General features: G+C 43.2%; 1 protein-coding gene across 2 annotated transcripts in view; it reads left to right on the forward strand.

Moving 5' to 3' along the window:
• Positions 1 to 4,353: 4,353 nt before the first annotated feature.
• Positions 4,354 to 26,851, forward strand: part of LOC122932342 (sialic acid-binding Ig-like lectin 12) — a 159,195-nt gene continuing 136,697 nt past the window's right edge. The window contains exons 1-2 of one of the 2 annotated variants that reach the window (XM_044286703.1): positions 4,354 to 4,396; positions 17,483 to 17,590. In XM_044286703.1, coding sequence (XP_044142638.1) covers positions 17,515 to 17,590 — 76 coding nt within the window. In that variant the 5' untranslated portion in view covers positions 4,354 to 4,396; positions 17,483 to 17,514. Of the gene's footprint in view, positions 4,397 to 4,998; positions 5,019 to 17,482; positions 17,591 to 26,851 lie in introns of those variants that run through there. The other variant, XM_044286713.1, reaches the window with a different exon arrangement.

Below are 26,851 nucleotides of genomic sequence, written 5' to 3' on the forward strand. Positions count from 1 at the left end.
CTGGACCCTCATTTATTTATTAGAGAAAACAATAGCTGCAAAGTATATCTCTGCAGGACCCAGCTCATCCATGTGCTACACGAACAGGCTACTGATTGCCATGTAAAATGTGTGATACTTTGTTTCACCTGTGGAGGCGCTGCAGAAACAAGTATAAAAGTGCCAAAGACAAAAAGCAACAATCAGATCACAGCTTTCAATACAAGTTTAAAACCTAATACACTATAATGTTTAACTCTGATGTTAAACAAACGAAAATTCCAACAATCAGAGAAAGTCAGTGGTGTTATATCAAAGGGATTGTCCAACGAAAAATATTCTACAATTCTCAAACCAGCACCTGGATCTGAATACTTTTGCAATTGCATGTAATTAAAAATGTATTATAACTCCTTTGTTATTCAATTAAAGCTATCGGTATAGCGCCACCTGCTGTTTGCTCTTTTTTTCTAATTTCTCTGTCCTGCTCCCTGAGATGGGATCAAATGCTAAGTTTCATCCTTCAACTGCCACCATCTGCAGCAGAAAGAACACACTCCCTGAGAAGGGACACGCCATCTAAGCTGCCAGCTTCAAGTTCATCTAGCAGAGCCTATGGAGCAATGAATGGAGAGATCCCTGGATCCAAGTGAGCTACAGGGCTGGTTCTAGCTTTCTCAGAAAGAGATTGTCCTGTACTAGATTATGTGTTATTTTTATTTAGTACAGTAATTATGGGAGAACCCCTTCAAATGTTTTTGGGTCACTCTGTGATTTTAGAGAGTTAGCGTCTATCTACTGTATTAAGCCACTTAAGATAACGTTGTCTACAGTGATATATAACATTATAGTCGTAGAAGATTATTTTTATTCAAATTTTACATTTTTATTCTGCAAGCTCTGATGAGACAATAGCATGTGGTTGAGGCACCGTCCTTACACTGAGAAAATACCAAAAGCATAACTGATGTTAATGGAGCATCTACAGCTCTGGAGGACCTGACATGTCCAGATACTACATAGATGACCACTGAGCTAATGAAGAGTAAGCGACCATTCAGAAAGGAAAGTCCAACTATGGTCAGAGTACTGGCATCGCCTGTGATTGGCCTTCTATTTAGGGGCACAGCAGCTTGACAGTGGTTTACAAAATTGGAGTGCCCCTTTAACAGAAGAAAGATGATAAATGCCTTGGATATAAATAATAGTAGCAGATAATTTGGGTTATCAACATATATTATTTTTTTCATAGAAAAATTTTAATTTGTTGAGCAAACACCCTTTCCCTTAGGAAGGAATGAGGTCATGAGGTCTATGCGGCCTGAACGATTTCATATTATTTACACCAGAAAATTACTTTACTTTAATTTAAATGGTAAATTACACCTGAAATGTACACCAGCTTCTACGTGCAGGAGATTCCAGTTTCTGGTGCACGGTCCTCCAAAAATAATTTAAAGACCTGTGGCTTCTAATAAATTTGGAGCATCTTACATCAGCGGCACCACACGCCAGCCTAAATAAATTATCCACATTGTGTAAGCCAAAAAAAACACATTGAAACTTCTCCAGAAGACCATACCATTATCTCGAGAAGATTTCTCATGACAGATTTTCGGTTATATTATCTATTATCCATACATTGACATACTGTTATCTACCCATAGTTGGTAACAGTCCAAGGAAAGAGGGGGGTCATTCACAAAGGGAAAGAAAGGGGAAAAGTTTGTGCAAATTTAATCCAAAATGTGGTTTTGCATTTTCTAATTCAGTAAACTAGGATGGGAATCAGGACAGGAAAGTTGAAGACAGATGTTCACATGCAGGCTTGGACTGGCCCACAGGGGAACAGGTGAATCCCCTGGTGGGCCTCTAGTTCCACATCTCCTGCACAAGTGGCACATGGCACTGAAGACTAACATATAAATTGGATGGCTAAGATGCTATGTAGTGTTGAGCGAGCATGCTCAGCCAAACTGGTGTTCGAATCGACCATCGCTGTGTTCGGCCAAATACCACATATGCTTGAGTCAGTGTATTTAAATCTGATTTAGCCTCTATTTCTGCTGGGATTTCAACTCACAACCTTCTACATAAGAGGCAAGGATCTTAACCACTCAGCTATAAAGCTGAATGATAAACTGTGTCAGTAAAACCTCATAGTAGTTTGTAATGTAGTGAGTATTCCTTTACAGCAGACGTATAATTTTATATTTCACAGCAGGTTTGCATGTAGCCATATAGTAAAGTGGTTAAGATTCTTGGCTCTAATGTAGAAGGTTGTGAGTTCAAATCCCAGCAGAAACGTTTCAGAAATAGAAGCTAAATTTAATTTAAACACACACATGTATATATATTTATAAGTTTTTATCCATAATATATGAACATATATTATTATATATTTAGAAAATATAATATATTATAATATATGTAAATATATTATTGCTAAAAACATCAGTAGTAGTTTCCCACATATTATGCCCAAACAGAAAAAGAAAAAGTCTTGGATACGTTGCCTGGACTCCTCGCTCTGCAGATCCTAATATAGTGATGTGGGTCAAGTTCACTTAAAGTCCAAACTGTACAAAATAGGAAATACTCCTGAAGTACTCTTTCACACTATGCGGTTATACATCAACAGATCCGGGCATGGGGCGGAATGCAAGTGCACATAGATATACCTCCCCTCATTCAAAACCTATAAAAGCCAAGGGGTCGCAGAATAGTGAAGCACTTTCACATATACAGTATATTCCATACTGTATACATATATTATATATATATATTTTTTTTTTTGCAATTGCACATTTATTTTGTGCTATACATTTTTTACAATTACTAAAAAAATATAAAATATATAAATTATTCTCTATTTCTGCTGGGACTTGAAGTCACAACCTTCTATATTAGAGCCAAGGACCTTAACCACTACACTATACAGCTACATGTTAACCTGCAGTGAAATATGAAATGATACTTCTGCTGTATAGGAATACTTACTACATTACAAACCACTATGAGTATTTCTGAATCAGTTTATCATTCAGCTTTATAGCTAAATGGCTAAGGTCATTGCCTCTAATGTAGAAGGTTGTGAGTTCAAATCCCAGCAGAAAATTTTCAGAAATAGAGGCTAAATTAGACTTAAATACACGGGACTAAAGCCATATATGGACATAGCTATATATGGAGTCAGAGCAGAGACTCCTAAGCCGGCGGACTCACACTGGGGGATATCCTCACTGTACAGCGATCTTCGGCATAGACTTGAGTGGGACCTGGCACCCTCTCTTCTTCAGAGCAGGGGGTGCCAGGTATAATGCTCAGGGACTTCCATTGTGCTTGGGTGCTCTGAAGAGCACCCAAGCATCCCAAAGTGTTCTACTCGAACACTAATGCTATGCAGTACATTGCCTATGTCCATATAAAAGACTGGATGGCGTGGGCAGGTAGCATATGCATGTGACACCCAGAGGGAATTTTACTGGTGGGCCCTAGGCACCCCACTCCGGCACTGATTGCATGATCCTGGCTGGTGGGCTTAAACACAATGCTGAGAAGTCAGCCTGACAGCCAATCAGGTTTGAGGATATTGACTGGTCTATTGTGTTCTGCGCTAGTTCTAAAGCGGAGACATGAGGGTCATTTACCAAGCTGAAACATGCCTAAAATTGGCGTATTTCAGTTGCACATAGCGACACAATGGTTAGCTATCTGCGAATTCGCCCCGCTCACGCCAGGTCTAAAATTGTGGGTGGGAAGGGCATGGTCCGTCTCATTCATCATTTTCTATGCCTGTTTTAGGCATAGAAAATGGTCTAAATGTAAGACAGCTTGGAAGCTGCACCTCTTCATAACTGTGGCGGATCCACTGCTAGCTCAGGGTCTTTATTAAGAAAACACTGGTCTTAATAAATGTGCCCCATGATCCAGATCCGGTTTTCTGGCTCCCTGTCCTCCATCTGGAGCAGGGCCTGGACAGATGCAGGGATGCCCTCCTTTTCAGTAGCTCCACGATCAGACCGCAGCAAATTGTCTGACTGAGGTTTCTCTCAGCCCCAGTTAGTCACAAGAGCCATAAAACATAGTTCTCTGTCACTAACTGAGGGTAAGAGATGCATTTCGGGTCCTGCACAGCTCATTCATGTCTTTGCATTTTTTTTTTTCCTCTTCTGCTTGCAACAAGGGTTGTGGCTTTACAGAGTCGGGAGATGGCCCAGAAGGAGTGGGCATGGCTTTCAATGCCCAGCATTTGTAGGTAAAGCAAGTCCCTAATTGGATGTGTTTATCATGTATTTAAATGAAAAAAATAAAAAAATAAAAATAAACGGATATTGCACATTTTGGGAAATAACCAAGTAACTTCCTCAAATGCCTGATGTGGACAGAAGAGTTGTGTACTCGGAGGACTTAACATGTAAGTAACCGTTCATTAATTGTAGATAGAGATCTATCAGCTGCATATCACCCAGCCGATGTCATATAAGTCTGTATCTACTGACTACTAGTATTGTGTAGTTCCCTTATATCATCCAGTGTGTGCGCTGTGTTGTATAGTCATTGTATATAATGTCCTGATATTGATCATAAATTGTAAGGAGACACAAAAAATATGTCTCATAAATGATGGTAAAGGAGACCTGAGGAGACACCACGGTAAAGATGGGTATAATGGGGAAAAGAAGGGGTTAAGAAGATTCCGATAAATGAACCAAATTGTGCCTCTTTAATTTGAAGCAAAAATCTATCACCCACATAAAGTGTATGTAAATACCTCATCTAGATGTTACATCGTCTTTTTTTGAAATGGTAAAAATCTCACACAATGAGACACAGAGTCGGGCAGATTGGGAGAAATTAAGCTCTGATGTTTTTTTACCTGAAATTGTATTTTGATTTTAGTTCCAATCTCATGAAAATAATATTTATTATAATTTATCTAATATGTGAGATGTTACCCGAGAGATAACAACTTATCTTTTACACAAATACATGACAGACAATAAGGAGACATGCTTACCCCGTCCATTCATTACAAGGTAACATTACAACAGAGACTGGGACTAGGAGAAATTCATTCTATATAGTACAGGAAAACAGTGATACCTCCATAGATTGATAGATAGATGTGTTTCAAGAAAGTGTGAACAGCACAGCAGTATTCTATGATGGCGGGTGCCAGTGGCTGATGAAGAGATCCAAGCTTCCAATACCAATAATCCCAGAAAATCCACGGCACTTCCTTCAGTAAAAGCGTGTAGTTTATTCACCAATAGCAACGTTTCGGTTCGCGCACTGGAACCTTTTTCAAGCAGTGATACAGAAAAGGAGTGCACTCAGCATATATATCGCATGTTCCGTGTCAATTAATCAATAACATAATTAAGTACAAAAAGTGATAACATTCATAAAAGTATATCTCAAAATCCAATTATACAAGATTCCAAAACAAGTGAAGCCCATACTGAACGTATAAGTGACCTAAATGTATGTATCCTCAATAGTGCATGTATATAAGAGACCATAAGTCATATTTCATGATGATTAAAGAGGACCTTTCACTAGTTTAAAAAGTAAAAACGAACTATATCAGTGGGCAGAGCGGCGCCCTGGGGTCCCCCTGCACTTACTAGTATGTCTGGGCGCCGCTCCGTTCGCCCGGTATAGGCTCCGGTGTCTGCAGCTCCTTCTTTTGTACTGGGCGGGGTTTTTGTATTAGGCGTGTCCCTTGCTGCAGCGCTGGCCAATCGTAGCGCACAGCTCATAGCCTGGGACTCACAGGCTATGAACTGTGCGCTGCGATTGGCCAGCGCTGCAGCAAGGGACACGCCTCCTACAAAAATTCTGCCCAGTACAACAGAGGGAGCTGCAGACACCGGAGCCTATACCGGGCGAACGGAGCGGCGCCCAGACATACTAGTAAGTGCAGGGGGACCCCTGGGCGCCGCTCTGCCCACTGATATAGTTAGTTTTTACTTTTTAAACTAGTGAAAGGTCCTCTTTAAGACATTCATTAACACCCAGTTGATCTGATAAATAAAATAATTAAAAACAATAGTTGAACGTTTGTAACCTTTTTCGCATCCGAGCAACACATGGAGATCTGGCGTGGTGTAGAAAATAACTGCGCCTGCGCCGCGTTGCTTCCACAAATCCTCCTGGTGTAGGCAGTCTTCTATGAGCGGATGTGTCACCTGATCAACAGGTCAACTGACCGGAGGATCAGGTGACCAGAATGCTGAGATCACACGAGGCCTATTTGTAAACGTTGCTACAGCAACCATCACATGACTAAGGTCCTGTATTTTCTTGACAAACCTTTTGCAGGATCTATGTCTCCATTTGTTTTATAGGAAGATAAAGATAACCCCCATCACCCTAATATAGTAACCTATCTCCACATCCGCAATTCCCGGATAGCAGAGAAATACATCTCAATTAAGTAATCATTATTATTGACTGACAACGTGAGTTGCAGACTAAATTCCTGCAGCTATTCCTGCATCAACATCTGCTGACATTGCTAAATGCCACCAGTTGTGGCCGTAGGCAGCACCAGCCACACTGCATTTGTCCCCAAATACAGAGTCTAGCCGTGCCCGCCAGTCCCCCAACACAGCAGAGTAAAGCTTTAATGACAGGGAGGATTGGCCCCCACACAATGAGATAGATAGATAGATAGATAGATAGATAGATAATAGATAGATGATAGATATGAGATAGATAGATAGATAGAGAGATAGAGATGAGCGGCAGGGGCAATATTCAAATTTGCGATATTTCACGATTTGCAAAAGATTGCAAAAATCGGCAAAGTAATATGCACATATTGCGCGCGCAGTACAGGCGTGGGTCACTGTTTCTACATTTTTCAAGCTGCTAGAAGTTTCCTGAGACTGGAGAAAATGGTTGGCACGGCAGAACATTACAATAGCTTAACCGCCTCCGGACTGCCTAACGCAGATCTGCGGTCCGGAGGCGGCAGCTCTGCGCAGAGTCACGCATATACGCGTCATCTCGCGAGAGCCGTGATTTCCTGTGAACGCGCGCACACAGGCGCGCGCTAACAGGAACGGAAGGTGAGCGAGTGGATCTCCAGCCTGCCAGCGGCGATCGTTCGCTGGCAGGCTGGAGATGTGATTTTTTTTAACCCCTAACAGGTATATTAGACGCTGTTTTGATAACAGAGTCTAATATACCTGCTACCTGGTCCTCTGGTGGTCCCTTTTGTTTGGATCGACCACCAGAGGACACAGGTAGCTGTGTAAAGTACCACAAAACACTACACTACACTACACCCCCCCCCTGTCACTTATTAACCCCTTATGGACCACTGATCACCCCATATAGACTCCCTGATCACCCCCCTGTCATTGATCACCCACCTGTCAGGCTCCATTCAGATGTCCGTATGATTTTTACAGATCCACGGATACATGGATCGGATCCGCAAAACACATACGGACATCTGAATGGAGCCTTACAGGGGGGTGATCAATGACAGGGGGGTGATCAATGACAGGCGGGTGATCACCCATATAGATTCCCTGATCACCCCCTGTCATTGATCACCCCCCTGTCATTAATCACTCCCCTGTAAGGCTCCATTCAGATGTCCGTATGATTTTTACGGATCCACGGATACATGGATCGGATCCGCCAAACACATACGGACGTCTGAATGGAGCCTTACAGGGGGGTGATCAATGACAGGGGGGTGATCACCCATATAGATTCCCTGATCACCCCCTGTCATTGATCACCCCCCTGTCATTGATCACCCCCCTGTAAGGCTCCATTCAGACGTCCGTATGTGTTTGGCGGATCCGATCCATGTATCCGTGGATCCGTAAAAATCATACGGACGTCTGAATGGAGCCTTACAGGGGAGTGATCAATGACAGGGGGGTGATCAATGACAGGGGGGTGATCAATGACAGGGGGTGATCAGGGAATCTATATGGGTGATCACCCGCCTGTCATTGATCACCCCCCTGTCATTGATCACTCCCCTGTAAGGCTCCATTCAGATGTCCGTATGTGTTTTGCGGATCCGATCCATGTATCCGTGGATCCGTAAAAATCATACAGACGTCTGAATGGAGCCTTACAGGGGGGTGATCAATGACAGGGGGGTGAACAGGGAGTCTATATGGGGTGATCACCCCCCTGTAAGGCTCCATTCAGACGTCCGTATGCGTTTTGCGGATCCGATCCATGTATCCGTGGATCCGTAAAAATCATACAGACGTCTGAATGGAGCCTTACAGGGGGTGATCAATGACAGGGGGGTGATCACCTCATATACACTCCCTGATCACCCCCTGTCATTGATCACCCCCCCTGTCATTGATCACCCCCCTGTCATTGATCACCCCCCTGTAAGGCTCCATTCAGACATTTTTTTTGGCCCAAGTTAGCGGAAATTGTTTTTGTTTTTGTTTTTTCTTACTAAGTCTCATATTCCACTAACTTGTGTCAAAAAATAAAATCTCACATGAACTCGCCATACTCCTCACGGAATCCAAATGCGTAAAAATTTTTAGACATTTATATTCCAGACTTCTTCTGACGCTTTAGGGCCCCTAAAATGCCAGGGCAGTATAAATACCCCACATGTGACCCCATTTCGGAAAGAAGACACCCCAAGGTATTCCGTGAGGGGCATATTGAGTCCATGAAAGATTGAAATTTTTGTCCCAAGTTAGCAGAAAGGGAGACTTTGTGAGATAATACAAAAAAAATATCAATTTCCGCTAACTTGTGCCCAAAAAAATAAAACTCTATGAACTCGCCATGCCCCTCATTGAATACCTTGGGGTGTCTTCTTTCCAAAGTGGGGTCACATGTGGGGTATTTATACTTCCCTGGCTTTTTAGGGGCCCGAAAGCATGAGAAGAAGTCTGGGATCCAAATGTCTAAAAATGCCCTCCTAAAAGGAATTTGGGCACCTTTGCGCATCTAGGCTGCAAAAAAGTGTCACACATGTGGTATCGCCGTACTCAGGAGAAGTTGGGCAATGTGTTTTGGGGTGTGATTTTACATATACCCATGCTGGGTGAGATAATATCTTGGTCAAATGCCAACTTTGTATAAAAAAAATGGGAAAAGTTGTCTTTTGCCAAGATATTTCTCTCACCCAGCATGGTTATATGTAAAATGACACCCCAAAACACATTCCCCAACTTCTCCTGAGTACGGCGATACCAGATGTGTGACACTTTTTTGCCGCCTAGGTGGGCAAAGGGGCACACATTCCAAAGAGCACCTTTCGGATTTCACCGGGCATTTTTTACACATTTTGATTTCAAACTACTTACCACACATTAGGGCCCCTAGAATTCCAGGGCAGTATAACTACCCCACAAGTGACCCCATTTTGGAAAGAAGACACTCCAAGGTATTCCGTGAGGGGCATGGCGAGTTCCTAGAATTTTTTATTTTCTGTCACAAGTTAGCGAAAAATTATGATTTTTTTTTAAATTTTTTTTTTTCTTACAAAGTCTCATATTCCACTAACTTGTGACAAAAAATAAAACATTCTAGGAACTTGCCATGCCCCTTACGGAATACCTTGGGGTGTCTTCTTTCCAAAATGGGGTCACTTGTGGGGTAGTTATACTGCCCTGGCAATTTAGGGGCCCATATGTGTGAGAAGTAGTTTGCAATCAAAATCTGTAAAAAATTGCCTGCGAAATCCGAAAGCTGCACTTTGGAATATGTGCCCCTTTGCCCACCTTGGCTGCAAAAAAGTGTCACACATGTGGTATCGCCGTACTCAGGAGAAGTTGGGGAATGTGTTTTGCGGTGTCATTTTACATATACCCATGCTGGGTGAGATAAATATCTTGGTCAAATGCCAACTTTGTATAAAAAAATTGGAAAAGTTGTCTTTTGCCAAGATATTTCTCTCACCCAGCATGGGTATATGTAAAATGACACCCCAAAACACATTCCCCAACTTCTCCTGAGTATGTCGATACCAGATGTGTCACACTTTTTTGCAGCCAAGGTGGGCAAAGGGACCCACATTCCAAAGTGCACCTTTCGGATTTCACCGGTCATTTTTTATAGATTTTGATTGCAAACTTCTTCTCACACATCTGGGCCCCTAAATTGCCAGGGCAGTATAACTACGCCACAAGTGACCCCATTTTGGAAAGAAGACACCCCAAGGTATTTTGTGATGTGCATAGTGAGTTCATGGAAGTTTTTATTTTTTGTCACAAGTTAGTGGAATATGAGACTTTGTAAGAAAAAAAAAATCAGAAAAAAAAATCATCATTTTCCGCTAACTTGTGACAAAAAATAAAAAGTTCTATGAACTCACTATGCCCATCAGCGAATACCTTAGGTTGTCTACTTTCCGAAATGGGGTCATTTGTGGGGGTTTTCTACTGTTTGGGCATTGTAGAACCTCAGGAATCATGACAGGTGCTCAGAAAGTCAGAGCTGTTTCAAAAAGCGGAAATTCACATTTTTGTACCATAGTTTGTAAATGCTATAACTTTTACTCAAACCATTTTTTTTTTGCCCAAACATTTTTTTTTTATCAAAGACATGTAGAACAATCAATTTTGCGAAAAATTTATATATGGATGTCGTTTTTTTTTGCTAAATTTTACAACTGAAAGTGAAAAATGTAATTTTTTTCTCAAAAAAATCGTTACATTTCGATTAATAACAAAAAAAGTAAAAATGTCAGCAGCAATGAAATACCACCAAATGAAAGCTCTATTAGTGAGAAGAAAAGGAGGTAAAAGGTAGTGCAGAAGTGTAAAAAGTGGCCTGGTCATTAAGGGGGTTTCAGCTAGCGGGGCTGAAGTGGTTAAAGAGCTTCTGTCACCCCACTAAACTAATATTATTATTATTTTTTTGTGTACTTATAATCCCTATCCTGCGATATTGCCATACATTATGTTATTAATAATTTTTGTTCAGTAGATTTAGCAAAAAACATACTTTTAAGATATGCTAATTACCTGTCTACCAGCAAGTAGGGCGTCTACTTGCTGGTAGCTGCCGCAAAAAACCGCCCCCTCCTTCTGTTGATTGACAGGGCCAGCCACGATCTCCTCCTCTTCCGGCCGGCCCTGTCAGCATTTCAAAAATTGCGCGCCTGTGTTGATTCGGCGCAGGCGCTCTGAGATAAGGAGGCTCGCCTCCTCAGCACTCCCTCAGTGCGCCTGCGCCGATGACGTCTTCTCTTTCGGTGAGGTCATCGGCGCAGGCGCACTGAGGGAGTGCTGAGGAGACGAGCCTCCTTATCTCAGAGCGCCTGCGCCGAATCAACACAGGCGCGATTTTTGAAATGCTGACAGGGCCGGCCGGAAGAGGAGGAGATCGTGGCTGGCCCTGTCAATCAACAGAAGGAGGGGGCGGTTTTTTGCGGCGGCTACCAGCAAGTAGACGCCCTACTTGCTGGTAGACAGGTAATTAGCATATCTTAAAAGTATGTTTTTTGCTAAATCTACTGAACAAAAATTATTAATAACATAATGTATGGCAATATCGCAGGATAGGGATTATAAGTACACAAAAAAATAATAATATTAGTTTAGTGGGGTGACAGAAGCCCTTTAATATGCAGATAGAGTGCTCCAATATATTTGCAATTGTGAAATCGGCACTAATGATGCGCATAGTTTGGCGTAATACGTGCAACTTCACATTTTATCAGGTCTGGCTACATATTTCTGATTGGTGCACTAAGTATTGTTGTGAACTTGTGACATCCCAGCAGTGTGTATGTATGTATGGACAGCAGAACCTATCACACTGCCTAACACCCTGCACTGGAACCTAATGCTACTAACTAACTAACTAACTAACTAACTATCTAATGTAATTAAACAGTAAAGCACAGAGCACAGCAATGTCACTGCTCTATCTCTCAGAGCTTCATAAATCTATAGAAAAATGGCTGCTGGGGGAGGTTCTTATATAGTAAGGGGTAGGCAACTTTCCTATTGGTTGCTAGGGATGTTGCTAAGCTCAGACAGAGATATTGCAGCCTTCTCCTTGGCCCACAAGCAAGAAGGGAGGTTACTGATGAAAAAAAAATCTAGAATATCTAAAACTAAATTCTAAATCTTCGCAAATTCTCAAAGTGGCAATATTTGCAATTAAAATCCGCAATTCGAATATTCGCGCCCAACACTATAGATAGATAGCTATAGGAAAATGGCAGCACAGGATAACAAAGTAGTCAGAGGTGCAAGCCCAAAAGGGACAAGACAATCACCCAATAATGCAAAAAATAGCAAATCAGGCAGCACTCTCAAAGTGAAAAAATGAAAAGTTTATCCACCCATGCAGGACGCGACGTTTCGGCTCCACACTGGAGCCTCTCAAGCAACTAGTGATAGTGATCATGTGATATATAAACATAAAGTGCAGGTGCATGGCATAACCAATCAATAATCAATAATATACACATAAATATAAGATAAAGTGTTGTCATCAATAGATCATGATTATACCCAGTAATAATATAGATGATTGTGCAGACGTGACATTGTTATCAACAAACATATAAATATAAAATACATTTAATTGACCAATTAATAAAATGTCATACACATGAATAAATCATGTCTATATAGTGTCCAGAGGGAGGTGACTCATCAGGGATAGGCCAGTAATAAAAAAAACGCGTCATACTACTGCGTTCTTTACCAGGAACCATGTTAATCCCTAGTTGCCAAGAGGAAGCGAAGAGGACCCCAGCAAACCATAGTGCATGCGCAGCATGCGCACAATGTGCAGAGGTTGCCAAGAGGCCATAACTATAACGGGCAGATAGGGCAGATCATGGGCGCATGAACGACAGGTGCACTTTATGTGAAGGCTGCCAAGAAGGCACACCAAACGCAACAACATAAATGATAGTAACCTAAAATCACCCATCCAATTGGGATCTCAATATGGGGTGAAACAGGGTTCTCCTGTAAATATATGAGTATTAGAAGAGATACCCACGATGGGGTGGGGGCAAGGGGTGCATATAACACACACCGAGAAGAATGTACCTGCGCCCAAGGGGTGGCAATAGGGAATCACCCGCACACAACAGCGGGAGGCTTCACCATACAGCCCTCCACTTACCATTCCCTACATTTTGTCGTCTCAGTATGGTGTGTCCAAGCCCAATGGAATATACTAAGAAAAAAAAAAGAATAAAATGATAAAAGAAACAATTGATTCCTCAAGGAAACATAAAAGGAGTCATAATGTTTAAGAACATAAACAAAACATACAAAAACATATCAATTCAAAAAATAGTAGGCAGTTCCCCCGGCAAGTCATCAATCTTGATCACCGAATAGATGGGACACTATAAATGAAAGAGAAAAAAGGAAAATTAGAAAAATGCTAAACTAAAATATTTACAACTGGTTAACCACCTGCATTATAGGATTCACATGGTCGGATATACCAGGGATGAGGGCAAACTACTTCATCAGCACACCTAATTTGAAATATCCAATATATACAGTACAGACCAAAAGTTTGGACACACCTTCTTATTCAAAGAGTTTTCTTTATTTTCATGACTATGAAAATTGTAGATTCACACTGAAGGCATCAAAACTATGAATTAACACATGTGGAATTATATACATAACAAACAAGTGTGAAACAACTGAAAATATGTCATATTCTAGGTTCTTCAAAGTAGCCACCTTTTGCTTTGATTACTGCTTTGCACACTCTTGGCATTCTCTTGATGAGCTTCAAGAGGTAGTCACCTGAAATGGTTTTCACTTCACAGGTGTGCCCTGTCAGGTTTAATAAGTGGGATTTCTTGCCTTATAAATGGGGTTGGGACCATCAGTTGCGTTGTGGAGAAGTCAGGTGGATACACAGCTGATAGTCCTACTGAATAGACTGTTAGAATTTGTATTATGGCAAGAAAAAAGCAGCTAAGTAAAGAAAAACGAGTGGCCATCATTACTTTAAGAAATGAAGGTCAGTCAGTCCGAAAAATTGGGAAAACTTTGAAAGTGTCCCCAAGTGCAGTCACAAAAACCATCAAGCGCTACAAAGAAACTGGCTCACATGCGGACCGCCCCAGGAAAGGAAGACCAAGAGTCACCTCTGCTGCGGAGGATAAGTTCATCGAGTCACCAGCCTCAGAAATCACAGGTTAACAGCAGCTCAGATTAGAGACCAGGTCAATGCCACACAGAGTTCTAGCAGCAGACACACCTCTAGAACAACTGTTAAGAGGAGACTGTGTGAATCAGGCCTTCATGGTAGAATATCTGCTAGGAAACCACTGCTAAGGACAGGCAACAAGCAGAAGAGACTGTTTGGGCTAAAGAACACAAGGAATGGACATTAGACCAGTGGAAATCTGTGCTTTGGTCTGATGAGTCCAAATTTGAGATCTTTGGTTCCAACCACCGTGTCTTTGTGCGATGCAGAAAAGGTGAACGGATGGACTCTACATGCCTGGTTCCCACCGTGAAGCATGGAGGAGGAGGTGTGATGGTGTGGGGGTGCTTTGCTGGTGACACTGTTGGGGATTTATTCAAAATTGAAGGCATACTGAACCAGCATGGCTACCACAGCATCTTGCAGCGGCATGCTATTCCATCCGGTTTGCGTTTAGTTGGACCATCATTTATTTTTCAACAGGACAATGACCCCAAACACACCTCCAGGCTGTGTAAGGGCTATTTGACCATGAAGGAGAGTGATGGGGTGCTGCGCCAGATGACCTGGCCTCCACAGTCACCGGACCTGAACCCAATCGAGATGGTTTGGGGTGAGCTGGACCGCAGAGTGAAGGCAAAAGGGCCAACAAGTGCTAAGCATCTCTGGGAACTCCTTCAAGACTGTTGGAAGACCATTTCAGGTGACTACCTCTTGAAGCTCATCAAGAGAATGCCAAGAGTGTGCAAAGCAGTAATCAAAGCAAAAGGTGGCTACTTTGAAGAACCTAGAATATGACATATTTTCAGTTGTTTCACACTTTTTTGTTATGTATATAATTCCACATGTGTTAATTCATAGTTTTGATGCCTTCAGTGTGAATCTACAATTTTCATAGTCATGAAAATAAAGAAAACTCTTTGAATGAGAAGGTGTGTCCAAACTTTTGGTCTGTACTGTATATGATAGATAGATAGATAATAGAAGATAGATAGATAATAGAAGATAGATAGATAGATAGATAGATAGATAGATAGATGATAGACCCTATAGATAGATAACACCCTTTAGTCTCCTAGTACTCTGAATTTTTAGGAAAACATGTTGTCTCTTTTTGTTCATTTTTTTAAATGAATTTATGCTTTCTCTCCCCCTCCCTATGCTCTTGGATGCAATCACAGCAGTAGTAAATGATATCTGAGTGACCCTAATATGCATAGCTGTGGGTAAATGCATGTTTGACTGCGTTTAAAAACACTCCGCACCGGCACATGTGTTATGCTTTTTCATATTCCAAAGTTTCCAAAAATTTCTCCTTATCGAAGACATATGATATTTAAACACATACAGTGCTATGAGATAAAGGATTTTTTTAAAGTGCCTTGTTGGGGAACCAAGCATCTAAAAATGATACCTTGACAGGGTCAGAATGCCAGTCTATATGACACACACAAACGTTAATTATCAGAAGACAAAGTGGCTATTTGTGAACAAGCCTAAAGGAATTCCCTCCGTCCCTTTTAAGGGTCCATTCACACATCCGTGTGTGTTTTGCGGACCGCACATTGCCGGAACTAAGAGAATATGCCTATTCTTGTCCGCTATTGCGGACAAGAATAGGAGGACGTTCTTTTTTTTTTTCAGGATCGGAATTGCTGACCCGGAAGTGTGGGTCCTCAATTCCGGATCGGGGCCACACGTCGTGCCACCCCATAGAAATGAATGGGTCCGCAATTCCGTTCCGCAAATGGGAGCAGCAGCAGTGCAGTGTGAATGTGGAAAGGCCAGGGAATCAGTGGCACGTCGCTGCAATAGTAGCGGCAGCAGCAGAAGCAGCATTGCATGGAGCGTACATGGCAGTAGATTGGCTGTCTATGGGTGATAGTAGTAGTAGTAGTAGTAGTAGTAGTAATAGTAGTAGTAGTAGCAGTAGTAGTAGTAATAGTAGTGGTAGTAGTAGTAATAGTAGTAGTGGTAATGGTAGTGGTTATAGTGGCTTATGTGTAGCATTTATAGCAGGGGCAGTAGGGGATTAGAAGCAAGGAGCAGCAGCAGCTGAGGCGTTGGTGGCAGTCATATATTGCATGTTGGCAGCCAGGCAGAAGCAGTGTCATTATGGCGGCAATGGCACGATGGAGGCAATAGCAAGCATATGGAACATAATGGTAGGCAGACAGCAGCAGTGGCATGAAGGTGGCATCAGTGTCAACATGAAGGCAACAAGTAGTAGTGGTATGATGGCTGCAGTGGCATAAAAGAGGCAGCAGCAGCCTTACTGAAAACAATGGTAGGCAGTCAGCAGAAGTGGTATGGCAGCAGGAGCGGCATGAAGGAGGCAGCAGCAGCCATATAGAAATGTCAGCGGCAGTGGCATTATGGAAGCTGAGGTATGATGGAGGCATCAGCAGCCTTATAGAACATGATGGTAGGCAGGCAGCAGCAGTGGCATGATGTAGGCAGCAGCAGCCATACAAATATGATAGAAGTTAGGGGACAGAAGTGGCATAAGGGGGGCATTGGTATAATGGATGGATGCAGGCCGGCAGACAGCAACTCTGGCAAGATAGGGCCCCATAAAAAATATGTATTTGAAGAGGCTGGAGATGCCCTGGCATGGATTTTGGACTAGTGGTTCACATTTTCAATGAGAGTTCAAATGCTGTATCTATTCTCTGGATGGTTAAACACGTGTGTACTTTTGAAACTTTTTAAACTAACTTTTGTCTTTCTGTCTATCTATCTATCTATCTATCTATCTACAGTGAGGAACAGAAGTATTTGAACACCCTGCGATTTTGCAAGTTCTCCCACTTAGGCTACTTTCACACTAGCGGCACAGACCTCTGGCAGGCTGTTCCATCGGGTGAACAGCCTGCTGGATCCGTCCTGCTGCTAGTGACCGCGTGCCCACGGACTGCTGCTCCGTCCCCATTGACTTTAATTGGGGCGGGGTTCCGGTGGAGGCATCGCAGCGCACGGCGAGAGGCTGCCGGAATAAAACTACGACATGTCCAACGTTTATTCCAGCAGCCTCTCGCTGTGCACTGCCGTGCCACCACCGGAACTCCGCCCTGCCCCCATTATAGTCAATGGGCACTGAGCGGCAGTCCGGTGGCACACATTCACTAGCGGCAGGAGGGATCGGCAGGCTGTTCACCCGACAGAACAGCCTGCTGGAGGTCTGTGCCACTAGTGTGAAAGTAGCCTAAGTGGGAGAACTTGCAAAATCGCAGGGTGTTCAAATACTTCTGTTCCTCACTGTAGATAGATAATAGATAGATAGAAAGACAGAATTATCGGTAGATATATATATATTTTCATTTTTTTATGTTTTTTACACTAGGTCCCAGAGAATGCACCGACATAGCTGAGAAAATGGAGTTTAAAAAATATTTGTTTTTCTTGGATTATTATTTTGCTTTAATTCTGATTGGATCTCAGCTGTGGAGCGGTAAGTATGACCTTATATCCCATTTATGTGGTATATGACTGTGTGCGGTATTATGTTTATTATGTACATTGTCTCACTGGCATGTTGGCTTTCCTTAGAGAGAAGTAGAGAGACATGAGGCAATGCATTATGGGAAAAATACATCTCCATTTTCCTTATGACAGAAACCTGCTTCTTGTCATGAAGACTTCTCCTGTCTGTTTCCACCATTACGACACATAGATGTCACATAGAAGGTTTCCCACTCAGGACTAATCAACCTCCTACTTTGTGCTCATGATGCCTAAACGGCTGAAACAGATCTGTCCACAGATAGACATCTTAGAAATGACTGTATCTGTTGACATTAAAAGACATACAGGGGTTTCCCAAGATCTGGTGGATTTCAAGAAACCCTTTTACTGTGTAGGATATTGAGAAATAAAATTCCGTCCCCTTGAGCAGTCCATGCTATTGTGATGTTCTCCTTTCTTATTGGGGAACAAGCCTTAGGCAAGGTCCATCTGACGCTCTATGTACACAGATATTCTCCCCTCTAAGCACTGACATTGCAAAGTCATAAAAGGGCTATCACATAAAATGTATTCCTATGTACCCCCTGCACAGACCCCCCCTCCCCCCCCGGGGGCTGGTATAGTGACCTCATAGTGAAGCAAGCAGCTCAGACACCTTTCATCATTTATCCTCACTTCATATATGTAAATATTAGAGATGAGCGAACCGAAGATGACGAAGTGGAATTCGATGCGAATTTCAGGTAAAATTCAATTCACAACTAATGCAAATTTTCTCTTGCTTCGTAATAACGAATCCCATTTTTCCTAAAATGGCGGCTGCACGTGTGAGGACATGAAGAAAGGAAGTCTGGGAAGGCATTGACATGCATGCAGCCAATCAGCAGTCAGCCCTGTGATGTCACATCCCTATAAATACAGCGGCCATCTTAGATTCAGACATTTTCCAGAGTTCTGAGTGCAGGGACAGACGTGAGAAGGCAATAGGAAAAACCCCATTGTGAAAAAAAAAAACTGAGAAAGGCTAGGGAGGAATCACTTCACAGCATCTTAGTGCAAGGAGAGACGCCATAAGGCGCTAGGGACAGTGCAAGAAAAGCGATTTACAAGTGCAGGGAAAAGATTATTTGGGGATCCGAATAGCCATTATACAGCTCTGTCATTCCAGCAATTTCTTCTTGTTATTGGGGTGCAAGTGCTGTGTTGAAAAGCCTTTAGTGGCCTATTTTAGTACAAAAATAAAAATATACACGCACTTCACTGTTGCAGTTATTTGTGGTGAAAGAGTTTAGTGGCCTATTTCAGTACAGAAAAAAAAAATATATGCATTTCACTTCTGCAGTTATATGCAGTGATAGCTAGTGTTGGGCGAGCATGCTCGGCCGAACACCATTTTGACTCGAGCATTGCGATGCTCGGCACATCGCGGTGTTCTGAACACTGCGTGTGCTCGAGCAAGATGATCGAGTCTCCTTCCCGCACGTTTGTTGGCTGCTACGCAGCCAATACACATGCGGGAAGGTACTGGCACTCACTGTAATGCTGTGGTTCGGCTCAGTCTTAGTCAGGGAGAGCTGCAGCAGAAGGGACAGACAGTGTAGGGACAGGAATATATATGTATATTTTATAGGCAGGGTTTAGTGTTGAAAGGTGTTGGAGACCCAAAAGTCCTTTTAAGGACTATTGTTTTATCTGGCTGCCATATATATTATTAGCGCAACTTGCGCTAAACTGTGTGCAATTTTTTGGCCACTGCTGACAGTGACACAACATCTGCTACATCTGTTGTGTTACATTTGCGCATCCTAAATATCTGTGACATTCAGTGCAATTGTTTGGCCGCTGCTGACATTACCTGCGCTACCTCTCCTGTATAAAGTTTGTGCATCCTAAATATCTGTGAGATTCAGTGTAATTTACTTGCGCATACACTTACAAAACCTGCGCTACTGTACATGTGACATACTTGCAAGCATATATATCATTTAATAATCTCAAGGCAAGCAGTAAGGGACGGGGAAGTGGCTATGCTGTTGATGGTGCACGCAGAGGCCGTGGACCTGGGCACGGTGAAACTGTGCCTGCTGCCAGAGCACAAGAAACACAATCATCCACGATACCTAGCTTCATGTCCCAGTTTGCAGGGAGGTGCAGGACACCACTCTCGAAGTCACTCCAGTGCGACCAGGTGGTCAGTTGGATTGCAGCAGATAATGCTTCCAGTCGGTTAAGCACCACCCTGTCTTCCACAAAGGCCAGTCTCAGTAGCCAAGAGTCTGGTCAATGGAATTCTCACCCTGATCCTCCTACCTACCACCATGGAGAGTCTTGGCAAACAAATTATCCCACACTCGGATATTCCGAGGAGCTCTTTTCATCGCCATTCCTTGTTTTGGGCCTCTCGCCAAGCCCGCTTGAAGAGGGACATGAGGAGATCTTGTGCACTGATTCCCAAACTCTTGAGCATCCACAGTCAGAAGAAGATGACGGTGGGGAACGGCAATTAGTGTTTCACGAGGTGTATGAAGATGAGACACAGTTATCAATAAGTGAGGTTCTTGTTAGGTCAACAAGTCAGGAGGATGACCTGAGTGAGGAAGTGGAAGAGGAGGTGGTGGACGATGAAATTACTGACCCAACCTGGGAAGGTGGCAAGCAGAGCGTGGGCAGCAGTACAGGGGGCGGGGGAATCCGCAGCAGCGCAACAGGCTAAAAGAGGCATTGGGGTGGCAAAAGGGAGAAGGCGGTGTGACGAACTGCGACCGCCGCGGCCACAATACGTCACGAAACCGTCACAGCGCCCCTAGTGGTCAATCCACAAACAGGCCTCTCAGCCACTTTCAGCACACCGACAGTCTAACTTGAGTCCGTACAGTTGATAGGCTGAAAGCGCAGGGAGTGGACCGCCGACTGACCGCAAGTAAGCGTGTGACGAACTGCGACCGGAACCACACACAGGGTAGTTTAACTGCCACCACCTTGCAATTTATGGGAGCAAGGAACCCACTATCTAGATAACAGGACCGAGTAGCTTTCTCTTCGGAGAAGCTAGGGCAAGTTTTTGCAGTGTTTGAAAACAGGCATATGGCTAGAGAAATGACTTGGAGGTCATTTATTATATATCTATATACAATACAAATTATCACGATGCACAGTAATTATAACACAATAATCAAGGAAAGTATAGTCCAATAAACAAAAAGAGAGAAAAGAAAGAAAATACTTAGTTTCCGCAGAAAAGATGTCCGTTGGTGAAATAGTCCGTTGCAGGGATAAAGTCCAAGAAGCCTTTGTCCAGTGTAATATGCCTACAGCCCACGGGTTCTCTGGCTGAGACCTTCTTCAGGTGTTGTTAAAAGTGGAGAACTCCTTTAGCAGATTCTAGGTCTTTGTTAAAAGGGTCCCAGAATCAAGGCGGGGAATTGAGAGTCCGCCTGCTGGGCAGGCTGTATTCCTGAGGTGAATGTCAGTTCTGAAATATGGCATGTGCCATATCGTCGGATGTCTCCGCTGTACACAAATAACAAGCACACATTCACATTCCCCACAAAATATGGAGTTCAGGGATACCAAATATTACTATTATAACTGGTTTTATGATGGGGTAACACCATAACTTTATCTGGGCATCTCCTAGAGTTATATTTGTCATATGTACATGTCCAGTGAATTCTGAGTGACACGATGATGTAATTTTTACGTCCGTAAGATGCATGGTCTCTCTTAAAAAGGTTAAAATCATATCTCAGATTCATGTTGCAATCTGGGAAACCTTGGTGCCGGCCTGTCTGCAGCAAGCTAGCTTACAGACCCTTATGGCAGTGACACCAAATGGCTCCCCCCAGGTGTAGTCTTCACACCTAGCTGTGATATCTCTGCAGAAAGGGAAGCTCTTTTGTCAACCTAAGGAAGCCAGCTGTAATTGCGTTATCTGCTGGGCATCTATTGACTGACTTGAACAAAAGGACTATGTTGTTTTCTGGGTACACAGAAGAAGACGCTCTAAGTAGGGATGAGCGAACTCGAACTGTATAGTTCGGGTTCGTACCGAATTTTGGGGTGCCGTGACACGGACCCGAACCCGGACATTTTCGTAAAAGTCCGGGTTCGGGTTCGGTGTTCGTCGCTTTCTTGGCGCTTTTGTGACGCTTTCTTGGCGCTTTTTGAAAGGCTGCAAAGCAGCCAATCAACAAGCGTCATACTACTTGCCCCAAGAGGCCATCACAGCCATGCCTACTATTGGCATGGCTGTGATTGGCCAGAGCACCATGTGACCCAGCCTCTATTTAAGCTGGAGTCACATAGCGCCGCCCGTCACTCTGCTCTGATTAGCGTAGGGAGAGGTTGCGGCTGCGACAGAAGGGCGAGATTAGGCAGATTAACTCCTCCAAAGGACTTGATTAACTGATCGATCTGCAGCTGTGGATCATAGAGCTGCTGATCCTTAATTGCTCACTGTTTTTAGGCTGCCCAGACCGTTTGTCAGTCACATTTTTCTGGGGTGATCGGCGGCCATTTTGTGTCTTGTGGTGCGCCAGCACAAGCTGCGACCAAGTGCATTTAACCCTCAATGGTGTGGTTGTTTTTTGGCTAAAGCCTACATCAGGGTGAAGCTGTCACACCAAGTGCATTTAACCAGCAATAGTCTGTTTATTTTTTGGCCATATACTACATCAGGGGCAAGCTGCGCCTGTCACCAAGTGCATTTAACCCTCAATGGTGAGTTTGTTTTTTGGCTAAAGCCTACATCAGGGTGAAGCTGTCACACCAAGTGCATTTAACCAGCAATAGTCTGTTTATTTTTTGGCCATATACTACTTCAGGGGCAAGCTGCGCCTGTCACCAAGTGCATTTAACCCTCAATGGTGTGGTTGTTTTTTGGCTAAAGCCTACATCAGGGTGAAGCTGTCACACCAAGTGCATTTAACCAGCAATAGTCTGTTTATTTTTTGGCCATATACTACATCAGGGGCAAGCTGCGCCCGTCACCAAGTGCATTTAACCCTCAGTAGTGTGGTTGGTCAAGCTATCACACCAAGTGCATTTAACCAGCAATAGTCTGTTCATTTTTTGGCCATGTACTAAATCATGGGAAAGCTGCGCCCGTCACCAAGTGCATTTAACCAGCAATAGTCTGTTCATTTTTTGGCCATATACTACATCAGGGGCAAGCTGCGCCCGTCACCAAGTGCATTTAACCAGCAATAGTGTGGTTATTTTTTGGCCATATCCCAGTCTAATTCTGTCACTAAATCCATACCGGTCACCCAGCGCCTAAATACTAGGCCTCAAATTTATATCCCGCTAAATCTCTCGTTACCGCTGTCCTGTTGTGGCTGGGAAAGTTATTTAGTGTCGTCAAAGCACATTTTTTGTTCTGGGTTGAAATACAATTCCCAATTTAGCAATTTAAAAATTTAGTGGTTTCTTCCTAGAGTTGAGCGAACACCTGGATGTTCGGGTTCGAGAAGTTCGGCCGAACATCCCGGAAATGTTCGGGTTCGGGATCCGAACCCGATCCGAACTTCGTCCCGAACCCGAACCCCATTGAAGTCAATGGGGACCCGAACTTTTCGGCACTAAAAAGGCTGTAAAACAGCCCAGGAAAGAGCTAGAGGGCTGCAAAAGGCAGCAACATGTAGGTAAATCCCCTGCAAACAAATGTGGATAGGGAAATGAATTAAAATAAAAATTAAATAAATAAAAATTAACCAAAATCAATTGGAGAGAGGTTCCATAGCAGAGAATCTGGCTTCCCGTCACCCACCACTGGAACAGTCCATTCTCAGATATTTAGGCCCCGGCACCCAGGCAGAGGAGAGAGGTCCCGTAACAGAGAATCTGTCTTCATGTCAGCAGAGAATTAGTCTGCATGTCATAGCAGAGAATGAGGCTTCACGTCAGCCACCACTGCAACAGTCCATTGGCATATATTTAGGCCCAGCACCCAGGCAGAGGAGGGAGGTCCCGTAACAGAGAATCTGTCTTCATGTCAGCAGAGAATTAGTCTGCATGTCATAGCAGAGAATGAGGCTTCACGTCAGCCACCACTGCAACAGTCCATTGGCATATATTTAGGCCCAGCACACACACAGGCAGAGGAGAGAGGTCCCGTAACAGAGAATATGGCTTCATGTCAGCAGAGAATCAGTCTGCATGTCATAGCAGAGAATGAGGCTTCACGTCAGCCACCACTGCAACAGTCCATTGGCATATATTTAGGCCCAGCACACACACAGGCAGAGGAGAGAGGTCCCGTAACAGAGAATCTGGCTTCATGTCAGCAGAGAATCAGTCTGCATGTCATAGCAGAGAATCAGGCTTCACGTCACCCACCACTGCAACAGTCCATTGTCATAAATTTAGGCCCAGCACTAGTGTTGAGCGGTATGTCCCATATTCGAATTCGCGAAATTTTGTGAATATTCGAAAGAATATTCGTAAAATATTCGCGATTATTCAAATTCGTTATTATTTCGCATATGCGATAATTCGAATTTTCGCATCGCATAATACATATGCTATGCAAAATTCACATGTGCGCTAATGAAATCGCCTTACGAAGATTCGCAACTCAATTCAATCACTAATGTATGAATGCAATGCCCTTTGCCTCTGTTCTGGGACAAGTGTAGATATTCGCATGTGCGCTAATAAAATCGCCTTACGAAGATTCGCACCTCAATCACTTTCTAGGGAATGTGAGACTTTTGGGAATCAATCGAGATACAGTGGGGGGTGATGACAGTAGTTGACAGAGTACAGATCAATGTAATCTGTAAGGTGGAAAGTAAAATAAAAAATACGAATATTCGTAAATCGAATTTTACGAAGTTCTACGTATTCGCGAATATGGTGCTATACTATATGAATGCACAGGCCTTTGCCTCTCTGTTCTGGGGACAAGTGTAGATATTTGCATTTGCGTTAATAAAATCGCCTTACGAAGATTCGCAGCTCAATTCAATCACTAATGTATGAATGCAAAGCCCTTTGCCTCTGTTCTGGGACAAGTGTAGATATTCGCATGTGCGCTAATAAAATCGCCTTACGAAGATTCGCAACTCAATTCACTAATGTATGAATGCAAAGCCCTTTGCCTCTGTTCTGGGACGTGCCGATATTCGCATGTGCGCTAATAAAATCGCCTTACGAAGATTCGCAACTCAATTCACTAATGTATGAATGCAAAGCCCTTTGCCTCTGTTCTGGGACGTGCCGATATTCGCATGTGCGCTAATAAAATCGCCTTACGAAGATTCGCAACTCAATTCACTAATGTATGAATGCAAAGCCCTTTGCCTCTGTTCTGGGACGTGCCGATATTCGCATGTGCGCTAATAACATCGCCTTACGAAGATTCGCGCCTCAATCACTTTCTAGGCAATGTGAGTAAGATCTGAGCTGTTGGACCTTTGGGAAACAATCAATTATATGTGTACTGTAATTTTGTGGGGGGGGGGGGGAAAACAAAAAACGAATATTCGTTTTTACGAATATATAGCACTATATTCGAAATATTCGCGAAATCGCGAAGTTGCGATATTCGCGAAAAAAATTTGCTTTTCGAATATTCGCGCTCAACACTACCCAGCACCCAGGCAGAGGAGAGAGGTCCCGTAACAGACAATCTGGCTTCATGTCAGCAGAGAATCAGTCTGCATGTCATAGCAGAGAATGAGGCTTCACGTCAGCCACCACTGCAACAGTCCATTGGCATATATTTAGGCCCAGCACCCAGGCAGAGGAGAGAGGTCCCGTAACAGACAATCTGGCTTCATGTCAGCAGAGAATCAGTCTTCATATCATAGCAGAGAATCAGGCTTCACGTCACCCACCACTGTAAGAGTCCATTTTCATAAATTTAGGCCCAGCACACACACAGGCAGAGGAGAGAGGTCCCGTAACAGAGGATCTGGCTTCATGTCAGCAGAGAATTAGTCTGCATGTCATAGCAGAGAATCAGGCTTCACGTCACCCAACATTGGAACAGTCCATTGGCATATATTTAGGCCCCGGCACCCAGACAGAGGAGAGGTTCATTCAACTTTGGGTAGCCTCGCAATATAATGGTAAAATGAAAATAAAAATAGGATTGAATGAGGAAGTGCCCTGGAGTCCAATAATATATGGTTAAGGGGAGGTAGTTAATGTCTAATCTGGACAAGGGACGGACAGATCCTGTGGGATCCATGCCTGGTTCATTTTTATGAACGTCAGCTTGTCCACATTGGCTGTAGACAGGCGGCTGCGTTTGAGGCCTAGTATTTAGGCGCTGGGTGACCGGTATGGATTTAGTGACAGAATTAGACTTGGAAATGCACAGTAGCGGGTGTGTGAAGTTATTCTGAATGACCCTATGTGCACCTTGAATATTATATACCCTTTTAGGGATAGATTTCAAATAGCTCTGATATAGCAGAAACCACTAAATTATGAAATTGCTAAATTGGGAATTGTATTTCAACCCAGAACAAGAAATGTGCTTGAACGGACACTAAATAACTCGCCCAGCTACAGCACTAACGACAGATTTAGCTGGATATGAATTTGAGGCCTAGTATTTAGGCGCTGGGTGACAGGTATGGGTTTAGTGACAGAATTAGACTTGGAAATGCACAGTAGCGGGTGTGTGAAGTTATTCTGAATGACCCTATGTGCACCTTGAATATTATATACCCTTTTAGGGATAGATTTCAAATAGCTCTGATACAGCAGAAACCACTAAATTTTTAAATTGCTAAATTGGGAATTGTATTTCAACCCAGAACAAAAAATGTGCTTTGACGGACACTAAATAACTTTCCCAGCCACAACAGGACAGCGTTAACGAGAGATTTAGCAGGATATAAATTTGAGGCCTAGTATTTAGGCGCTGGGTGACAGGTATGGGTTTAGTGACAGAATTAGACTTGGAAATACACAGTAGCGGGTGTGTGTGAAGTTATTCTGAATGACACAATGTGCACCTTGAATATTATATACTCTTTTAGGGATAGATTTCAAATAGCTCTGATATAGCAGAAACCACTAAATTATGAAATTGCTAAATTGGGAATTGTACTTCAACCCAGAACAAAAAATGTGCTTTGACGGACACTAAATAACTTTCCCAGCTACAACAGGACAGCGGTAACGAGAGATTTAGCGGGATATAAATTTGAGGCCTAGTATTTAGGCGCTGGGTGACAGGTATGGGTTTAGTGACAGAATTAGACTTGGAAATACACAGTAGCGGGTGTGTGTG

The sequence above is a fragment of the Bufo gargarizans genome, chromosome 1 (assembly GCF_014858855.1).
Source record: "Bufo gargarizans isolate SCDJY-AF-19 chromosome 1, ASM1485885v1, whole genome shotgun sequence".
Lineage (NCBI taxonomy): Eukaryota > Metazoa > Chordata > Amphibia > Anura > Bufonidae > Bufo > Bufo gargarizans.